Genomic DNA, 10,662 nt, shown 5'->3' on the forward strand with positions numbered 1-10,662 from the left:
ATCGTGCTAGGAATAGAGGGAGATGTAAGGAACTGTTGGCTGACCTATGCTTCAGAAGGAGTTAAAGTGCTGCTTCTAGCAGCGGGAAATGTAGAAGAGAGATGAAAATAACCGTAAAATAAACTTTAAAAAAATTCACAGGATATGTGTTTAATAAATTAAGGTGGAACATTGAAATGCCCTTTAATATTGTAAGATGTCAACTTATTGGTATTTATCAGTCACTGGAGTACCGAAGAAAGATGTATGCGATAACTTTTAATTCATGACATCTGCTAAGACTGTCCTTTTTTTAGCTCTCATAGATCTTTACGCTTTTTCATAGATCTAACTTCAAGGAACCATTTTAACTCTAAGTGAAGAATTAATAACTTATCAAATTATATGTTTTTATATTAATAGAAATACATTCAAATATTTGCTCAGCCTATTCGTTAAAAATGTCCATACTTGTTCATTAGTCTAAAAAAATGAATAAGGTGGCGCAACAGTTCGTAGAGAACCAGGTCCTAGTGACTTACAACTCTCAACCATTCCTGTGTGCGAGTAATTGCAGGGAAAGAGGGGACCTACAGTTTATATGCCGAATACGAAGGAATAATTTGAGAAAGTACTTTTTCATCACAAGAAATTCTCTTGGAGAATTTGTCAATTCCTCGCAAGAGGCAATTATTGTGTTTTGTCATATTTCCAATATTTACAAAATTCAAAGCAATTTACAATTTGAGGCACTTAAGAAGTCATTTTTGATGCTTATAAAAACTACATATTGTTTAATTTATTTTATTTTATATTTAAACAAAATAATTCCCATTTATATTCATGGCGTTCTTTTCTTTTTCTTTTTCTTTTTTTTAGATTCTCAAATGAAGAAGCAACTCACTCCTATCAAGTAAAAGTAAGTGACTTCCACATTTAAACTAAATAATAATATAGGATTTGTTGTTTTGTAATTTCATGAATTATTTTCAACTTAATTATTGTTTTATTTATATATTACCAATTTTGATACTATTTTCATTAAAAATAGTGTTCTAAGAATGCTTAACAAATAATTACAGGAAGAACATTTATTATTGTCGAAAAATGCATTCATTTTTATTACAAAACTTTATTTTCTGTTCTATTTTGTTTTCTTCCTTAAGTTCATTTGGAACGTTTAATAGAAACCATATCATAGTATTTTCAACTTGTCTATACAATAAAATCTCATTTTCTAAGAAATTTGATGAATAACTCTGAAAATATTCTGAGACTACAATGACATTTCTTATTTCTAATCAATTTTTCATCAAAATCGGTTAACTTCTTCAAATTGTACATATTAATGATTAAACTTTTCGTAACACGTGTAACTTAAACCACTGAGCTTCAAAGCTTTGAAATTTCTAGTAAAAATTGTATTTTAAAATGTAATTACTAATTAGGAACAAAATTATAAAGAAAAATGTAAGGATTTCCAATAAGAAGATTTAATTTGACATTAGCCGTGTTTTGTTGGAAAATCTATCAATAGTGTAGTAGGATTTTACACGAATAACAAAAATAATATCCGCAGTATGAAAACTACCGATAAAAGTTAAAGTAGAATCTTACTACGGATTGGTTTTTGACATTTATACGAATCTCGAATGGATCTTATGTTATTTCTTTCTTAAATGTTGGTACGATTGATATCGCATTTTTATCTCAATGGCTGTGTTCGTTGAGTAGTTGTGCAATTGGAATCATGTGTTTTCCATTGGCGAAAAAAATCAATCTGTTCATGTTGACATTATTTAGTTTTATAAATGAAAGTGGACTGGGCTTATTATGCAAGAATACAAAAGAAAATTAAGTTTTGCTACGTTTTCACTAAACGTTTATCTGAGTTTAGATTAAATAAATCTTTATGGTGTTTCCACCGCACAAGAGGATTCAAAAATGATTAAGTTTGACACCACTTTCTAAAATTCAAAGGGTGTTTCGATGTTTCTTATGAAGAGCAAGTGAGATAGTTTGATTCGTTTTAAACAATGAAGAACTGAATAATTCAGCAACGGATACATTTTTTAAATTTGATTAAAACAAAACAAACATTCAAATAAACAGACCATTATGCATTATCCGTAAAACCAACTCCTTCACACAGGTTTTTCTTCGCAACTTTTGAATCGACTCCGATCCCCGACCGGAATCGAGTCAAATTAAGCTCATTTCAACTCGATTCAGTTATATAAAGAATTGAAAAGAGCTTCAAGCTAGCTCCAATACCACATGTTAAGTAGTAATCTACGAACAAACCCCCTCTTGAAGCTTTTATTTTATGTCAAAGTTGCAATTGTTAAATGAACTAGATTTATAGAATCTCAATTTCCAGATGTTTTCTAAATATTTCTTGTTAAAAATTGTCCATTTTATTAGTTTTAATTATTTTTTTTGTTGATGGTAATTTACTTGTGTTTTTTTAATCATTATTCTGACAGATCTTCTTCCAGTTGTACCAATTTTTGAATACAAAACTCTGGCTACTGCCGATGCGTTTTCTTGGGAATTTTCTACTATCCCATTTATAGAATGCCAAAAAACACAGGTATTGAGAAAAACTAGAACTTTCTTTCACATGACTGCAAAGGTTGAAATCAACATATGTTAGGACCGAAGATATAATAGCTACATGTGATCACCTCTTTAAAAAATAACACGGTCAGGATCCTTGTCTTACAAAATGGTGAATTTTTCGTTGCTTTTGTAGCATGTGGAGGCGTCAAGTTGAAATTCAACCTTTTTGAAATTTAAAAACCTTAAGACACAATGTCTATAATGTCGTTATTGGAATGCTTATTTCCAAATATCAAACCTAGATGTGAGCCAACCATTAAGTTTTTAATAAGCGACGTACAGGGTTTCGATTCTCAGATGTTTTACCACCAATATCCAATATTGCCTTTAAAGAAGGTTTTTAATGAAGACCCACAAGTTTTTTACTTTTTCGAACAGCAATTGTAAAAATTGTAATATTTTGTTAGAGTACTTGAAGAATTTCAATGCGTTCTTAATAAGTAAGAAGTTGTTATCTGTCAAATGTCAAAAGATGACATCTTGAAAAGCGACAAATGTCCAAATGGAGTTCCATCAAAATGTAACCTCTTATTGAAAAACTATCTAAATTAGAGAAAATTTGTTCAGAGACCAATTTTAAAAGAAAAATAAGCATGTTTTAAGTTCACAGTAATAAATATTGTAATTTATTTGTGCCGCATTTCATTATTTAACAGTTTATTCATTAAATTTGAATCATATCATTACTGTTTCGCTTATAATCATAATCACTCAAATTCAAGTCGTAATCTTCATATTTGTTATTAGAAAGCTTCGCATGAAGTTACTTGACAGTCTTAAGTTGTCATTATTGGTTTGTTTCGCAATACAGTTATTTCACTGCATCGTAATTTCGCAGAAATTTATATTGAAAACTGTTTTTGTTTTGCTGTTTTCTTGCAATTTTATAGCGTCCCGTCTTAGCAGTTTTCTTGAAAAAATTACCAAAATCGCAGCATTTTATCCTAGTTTAGAGTTTTTTTTTATGTTTCGAATGTTTTTAGTTAGTTTAAATGTTGTTATTTTTTTAAATTCATTTAATACACATTTTGTAAATATTCTTAAGTATAACACTAAAATATTTATCGATAATTTCGCACTTATTCATCATCATTGTGCAACAATTTACTTTCGTTTTTCAAATTGATTTCTTTTTCTATTTTGAAAGATAATTTTATTGAATATAAAAAATAATGAACCAAACCAAGTGAACTGCAGTGTTAAAGCCCCCAATGAATTAGATATACCCTCGATATATCGACAACTTATTTCTGGTGGGTTTTGAGAAAGAAAAAAAAAAACGACACTTAATTTAAATTTAAAATTAATACAAACCATCTGCATTGACTTAACAAAGCCAAAACAATACAAACCAACAACAAAAACAACAACAACAACAAAAAAAACTAATTTAAAATCGGTTAATTATATTATACGTGTAGAACACACCTTGATGGTCAGCACTGTCACACATCTCGTCGCAGAGGGCAATGATGTTTGTGCTAATTTCACTTTACAAGTCTACAAGTTTACATTCATACATATTTTTTCATCTAGGCCCTATTTTATTTATTATGGACAGGTTTTCCCAGCAGCTAAGCAGCTAAAGCCGACTCGTAGCTACATAGTTGTAAATGTATATCGTAGGTATCACACTGAATTAAGTCTAAACTATGCCTATGCCTATAAAATCTAATGAAATAGGACAGGAAATATCAGTATTCTTTTTCATTCAAGAAATCTAGTCACAGAGATTAAGTAAACGTTTTAGTAGGTTTAAAAATAAGTTACATGTATACAAAATATAGATATAGATAAATAAAAACCCATTAAATGACTCTTGAACGAAAAACTTATAGATCTATGGTCTGTAAAGTTGATGTACGAGCAGAGTAGGCAGCAGCAGGTATATGACTCTATGGTATTAGAGACGTAGCTTATAGGTTATGAGTCTGTTGTCCAATTAAAAGTAGCAGCTTTTAAAATTGCTAGCTTAGCTATATAGTCTAAAGTAGTTGGATTGATTGAGTTCTTATTGTATACCTAATAGCTTGCTTTAGCTCACAATATACTTACTGTATGTGTTTGTATCTTTAAGATACAAAAAACAAGTATGTTGAACTTTGCAATTATGTATCTAGAACGCACCTTCTGATGATAGATTTTTTTTGTATTTATTCTTCATTCAACGAAGATACATCACAGATGCTTGAATTAGTGGGGTGAAGGGGAAGGGGCAAGCTATAGTGTCGCTCGGTGGACGATTGGAAGATGGAATTTAAGTTTTTCCTTGAATTTTTATGTCTCAAATTGATCAAACACTGAAAAGTTTCTTATTTTTTGTTTTTCATTGGTAATATCTTCTCTAAAGGTTAAAGGTTTTTTCGTTTTTTTTTTCAAGTTTTCCTAGTATCGGGGTATTTTTATTGTGGAATGTCTTTTATTTAGTAGAGAGAAACATATTTTTGGAAAATTGCTTAATATGAAAAAAATAGAAAAAACAAACGACCAACAACATAGAATTGGAGCTTAACTTTGTTCAAGAGTTATTTCTATAAGTTTATTTTTTCTTTTTGAAATTTATAGGGGATATAATCTTATGTTTATTATATTACTTTTTGAACGCAACAGGAAAGGTATATATACAATATTTTTTGGGGGAAGGAAAACTCAATTATTAAATTTTTCGAACAACAAAAAATACAACTGTTCATTGGTAGCTGATTACAAAACAATAAGTTTTAGGTCCAAAGTCATTTTTTTTGTTGTGGAAATTGTCATAGATGAAAATGTTCAAAAGTTTGAAAGAAGTTTTTCGGTTGTTGTTTTTTTTTTTCTATTTTTGTGGTAACATAAAACATATTGGCACACTTTTCGAAAAGGTCAACATTTTTGTTTCGTTTGAAAAGTTAGTAATTTTAATGTTCGTTCTACGTTTGGTAGTAAAAGATAAGTGTCAAGTTAGCAAAAGAAAATTTTTGTGATGATAGAAGAATTGCGAGATCGATAATAAGTTTATTGGATATAATAATTGTTAAATACGTTGTTTATTTCTTTATAAAGTTATCCATGTCTCTTTGGTTTCTTGATAACTTAGTTTCAACATTATTAGTTACGTTTCTAGAACTGGGCTAAAAATGTGTATCTTTTAGTGTGATTTTTGGAGATAAATCAAAATTTGTTGCACTTTATTTGCTTATTGAGGGTCTCGTCCTAGAAGCCAGAAAGTATCTTCTTGTTTATTGCATAATTTGTTGTTAGGAGCTAAAATTTCAGTTCTATTTTTTGTGTTTTATAGAGTTGTGTTAATCTAGCATGAGTGTACAGTGAAAACTTTGCTAACAAACGTAGCATGAAAAAGGTCAATTTTTCAAAACCCGTGAACGGCTAATTACTGCGAAATTAGTAAGCGAGAACCCATTCAAATACCTGAGTAGGAGTACATGGTTTTGGTAGTTATACAAACTTTAATTCACTGATTTCAGGAATCTTTTTAAATTTGATTTGGTGGTCAAATCAACTTATACCTAACTTGAACCTTATACCAGTGTTAAGCATTGAAATTGAATAATTAGGTTAAATCCCTGCCTACGCCATCTTAAGTATGTTTTTCATGGGTACTGGCTCTTGCTAAGAATTGACGAATTGGCTGAGAGTTGTAAGTCAATAGGCCCTAGTGCCTGTTTGCATACCTTATTTCGGTACGTTCTGGCAACTTTTCTGGTTCTTTCAATAACTGACAGATTTGTTCAAATGACTGACGCAATGTTTGTTAAAATTATGAATGTGTACAAATTTCATGACGCAAACTTCAACTCTTTGAAAAAATGAGAAAATGTGAGAAAAAAGTAAGCAGCACGAATTTTTGGGTTAATTGCGCTAGATAATTAAGTTAAGTGCCGCAAAAGCTTTTAAAGACCCATGGCTTTGTGATTAATAACTCTCTACAACTACAACGTGCGAAAATGCCACGAATAAAGGAGACCTGCAGTTGTTATGGCGGATTTTAAAGGCTAATTTGAGAAAGGTTTTCAAGACAAGAATTTCTCTTGGAGTATTCGCTTTTTTTTTCTTTTATTTCAATGGAGAGAAATGAGAACGTTGAGTTCTATTCTTAACTCATTAATTTTGAGTCTTAATCTGAAAGCCGATAAATTTCCAAAAATAAATTACAAGATGCAACAAAGTTCCTAAAAATCATTTTATTTTTCCCTTTTTAAAGAATCTTATCTCTAAGTTCCTTAAAAACTCTAATTTCTTAGAGGATAGTTACTTAACTTAAACGACTTAATTGCAAGGCTTTAAATTCCGAATGTAGCGATGAGGTTTTTTTTTATCAAATGTTTAAATAAAATAAATAAATTGGGTGGCGCAACAGTCCGTTTGGAAACTAGGGCCCAGTTACTGACAACTCTCAACGATTCCTGTGTGCGAGTACTGTTGTCAGGGATGGAAGGGACCTACAGTTTTAAGCCGAATCCGAACGGCAAATTTAAGAAAGCACTTTTCATGACAAGAATTACTCTTGGAGAATTTGTCAATTCCTCGCAAGAGGCAGTACCCGTGAAAAAAACTTTAGGTGGCATAGGATCGAACCCAAGACCTCTCGAATGACAGTCCAATGCACTTACCATCATGCCACGGGTATCAAATGTTTAGTATTATTTTAATTCAAAGATTCAGCGAGGGTATTTATGTTTTTTTTTTTATTTTTTGAACACATATTTTGGCTTAGGTTAGGTGAGGTTAAAGTGGCTGTTGGTTGGGAAGTCCAACACTCTTAGATCAAAGTATGGTCCGTTGTGATACCACATGGATCAGTTGATCAGCTTAACTCGTCGAACCAATTGGAGCTCCGAATGAAGCGTAGGAGACAAATAATGTCAGAATTTTTAAGATCGCTGGTGTCGTTGAAGTAGTATTCTCCAAGGTGGATTCTAGGTCTTTGCGATAAGGCAGGGCATGTGCACAGAAGATGAGAGATTGTCTCCTTATCCTCCTCGTCCATGCAACTCCTACAAAAATCATTTGCAATGGCTCCAAGTCGATTAGCATGCCTTCCTATTAAGTAGTGCTCATTCAGGACACCTATATAACGTATCTAATGTGCAATCTTTTCAGAGAGATTAATTGTTTTGAGCGCCTGGCGCTAAGATTAGGCCAAATTAGTTTTGTCGCTAAACAGGTGGAGGTGTTATTCCAGCTGAAGTTTGTTTTCTCTATGGTATCTTGCTTCAGCATGAGTTTACATGTAGCTAAGGGGATACCTATGCCAGAATTGTGAGCCAGCAGAAGTAAAGTTGATCAGCTTTTTGCAAGTTCGTCAGCTTTGCGATTTCCTGGAATGTCTCTATGACCCGGCACCCAGAAAAGGTGAATTTTGAACTGTGTAGCCATCTCTGTAAGAGATGATCGACAATTTAAGGCTGTTAGTGAGTTAGTGGAGACAGATTCTAGGGACTTTAACGCAGCTTGGCTATGCGTATTTCAGTAGTTGGTATAACTTTTTCTCTAAGCCAGGATAGGCCTTCTTTTAAAGCCAGGATTACAGCTTGGAACACGCTAGAATGATCGGGTAGACGAAAGGAGAGACATATTTTGGCTTAAAATCATACAAAATCGTTTTAGCTTATGATCCCATAGAAGACTTCTATTGCATATAATAACAGAGTCCAACATAAAGAGAAAGATTAATAATTCGAAGAAGATGTAACCCAGAGAACCGAAGGTAATCTTTGACTTGAAACACTTGAAATTCAGCCTATGTTTAAAATATTAAAACAATAATTGCGTTAAAGAAATTAATTTTAAATCCAAAATTATTTTCGTAAATCATTGAATTCTTGTCTATCAAAAATTGTATCTTTCAAAAAATTTCGATTTTTCAATGGAAATGAAGAGTCTAATGCCAAAAAAACTTTAAAGGTCGTCAGGTGGCTTCTGAGATTTCAAGTAAAAAGCCTTACTGATTCACTTCAAATTTTATATCGAAGGATATAAATTTTGTTTAATTTTTGTTCATAAAAAAGAAGATTTAAAAAAAAATGCAATAAAATTGAAGGACCCTTTGATTCGAAAAACGATAAGAGCACATTAATGCTGGTTGAAGATCTTCAAAGTATGATGATGATTCACTGCGCAGAATCGTATTTTAAATCGCAAATATCAAAATCAATATTTCAAATTCGGGTTTTGAAACGAAATTGTTATTTTAATCAATAATTGATAAAAATTTTACTATATAACTAATTTTTAATAATAATTTTTTTTGAAAAATGATTTTTTTATTGATTGGAACACATTTTTAAACTCACTTGTTTTTGTATATTTGAAATTTACCGTTATTCGGAAAATAATTTAAGTAGTTTTCGAACACCGTCAAAAAAAAGGAATATTAAAATTTAATTTAAAAAATATTGTGCAAAAATATTGTACAAAAAGTTTTAAAGCTCCTGTAAAAGTCTAAGATCTATCTAAAATCTATGAAAATTGAAAATCCGAGTCAAGATTTTCGATTAAATATTCAACTCTTCACGTGTCCAAAAATGAACAAAAAAAAAACACCTGTTATAAGTCATTACTTCCTACCTACTTAAAAACTTTAAGAAATAGAAAGGAATTAAAACGTCCTTAATGTAAGTTTAATTCAATATTCGTGTTTTTCTTCTTTTTTTTCAGCTAAATATTGAATAAGAAATAAATTCAAAAATTTGTCACTTTTCAAAAAAAATCTCCACTTACCTAAAACAAGTCCAAAAAGTATGCTAATGCTTAATCCTTGGCTATTTATGTGAGCCATTGTGTATCCTTGTTTCATGTTCTTTAAATCACTAACTGTTTTTAAAAATCAATTTTTTTTTTTAAACAAATCAGCTTCAAATAAAACTGTTATTTCAATTTTATTTTAAAAAATTCAATTTCTTAATCATTCACAAACCGGCAGAATTTTCATGTTTAATTTATGCATTTTAAGGATATTTATATTTTAATCTTTTCTGTTTTCGATTTAATGATCACAAAACTTTTGAAATGTATTTCTTTTTTTTCAAAAACAAAAATAAAACACTTTTTTACTTCAGCACAAACGCAGTAAAATAAAATCAATTATAATATTTAATGATGTTTCTAATAAAAATCCAATCGAAGATAATCTAAATTATCTCAAAGATACAAAAAATCTATCTTTTACATCCACATAACATTTAGTCATCAGGAGAGCACAAAATTATTATAGTCTAGAGGTTTACGAGGAATACGAGCATCACCATTAACGGGTGCATTCCCCTTATTATGCGTTTTATATCAAGCTTCTCAGAGGTACTGGCTTAATGTTTAGTTCTGAAGGAATATCTATCGATAGAGATACGTAAGGTAGGTAGATAGGTACCTATTTCTTCAGCAAGCAACTTCTTATTAAAACCCTCATCAACAACAAACACAGAAACCGCTTTTCTGTGAGTCTTTTCTTCTTTTTTAATACCTTAATACTCAGCTATAGCTAACTCACTGTCGAAGAGGAGCGAGATTCGAGATTCGAGAACAACCGACGACTCAACCACACCACAGACGAATTAAAACTGATTATTTGTGCGGCAACATTATGTTTTAGCTTCTAAGATGGTTTGTTCGAGTTCGTCGTCAAAACCAAGCTCAGTCCCGGCTCGCATTCATTTAATTTTTTCTTTCGTCTGTCTTTCAGTCTTTCAGTCTTGCTGTCCTTCTGTTTCTTGTTTGTTTCGTCTTATATTTATAACCACTGTAGCCTGTATTGTAGGTAAGGTAGGTTAGGTGGTGTGTTTTATTAGAGTATACGAAAACGAATACGAATGCGAAGTGCTGTAGAAGAAAAACAGGCTCAGAAAAGAGGTTTTTCTTTTATATCGCATTTTTCTCTCCTCGACTTCGTCTCGTTGTTGTCGTTGGTCGTCGTTGTTGGTCGCATATAAATTTTCTTGTATGTTGACGAAAGAAACAAAGAAAACGAATACAAAAAAAAAACAACACAACATAAGCAAATGTCATCACATGCATGCAATATACGAAAGACATGAACACAACAAAATGTTGATAAAGTCCCAAACA

General features: G+C 31.1%; 1 protein-coding gene across 2 annotated transcripts in view; it reads right to left on the minus strand.

Moving 5' to 3' along the window:
* Positions 1-10,223, minus strand: part of LOC129940248 (nephrin) — a 46,533-nt gene extending 36,310 nt beyond the window's left edge. The window contains exon 1 of one of the 2 annotated variants that reach the window (XM_056048512.1): positions 9,322-10,223. In XM_056048512.1, the coding sequence (XP_055904487.1) occupies positions 9,322-9,397 (76 nt within the window). In that variant the 5' untranslated portion in view covers positions 9,398-10,223. The remainder of the gene's footprint in view (positions 1-9,321) is intronic. The other variant, XM_056048513.1, reaches the window with a different exon arrangement.
* Between the last annotated feature and the right edge of the window lie 439 nt (positions 10,224-10,662).

The sequence above is a fragment of the Eupeodes corollae genome, chromosome 1 (assembly GCF_945859685.1).
Source record: "Eupeodes corollae chromosome 1, idEupCoro1.1, whole genome shotgun sequence".
Classification (NCBI taxonomy): Eukaryota; Metazoa; Arthropoda; class Insecta; order Diptera; family Syrphidae; genus Eupeodes; species Eupeodes corollae.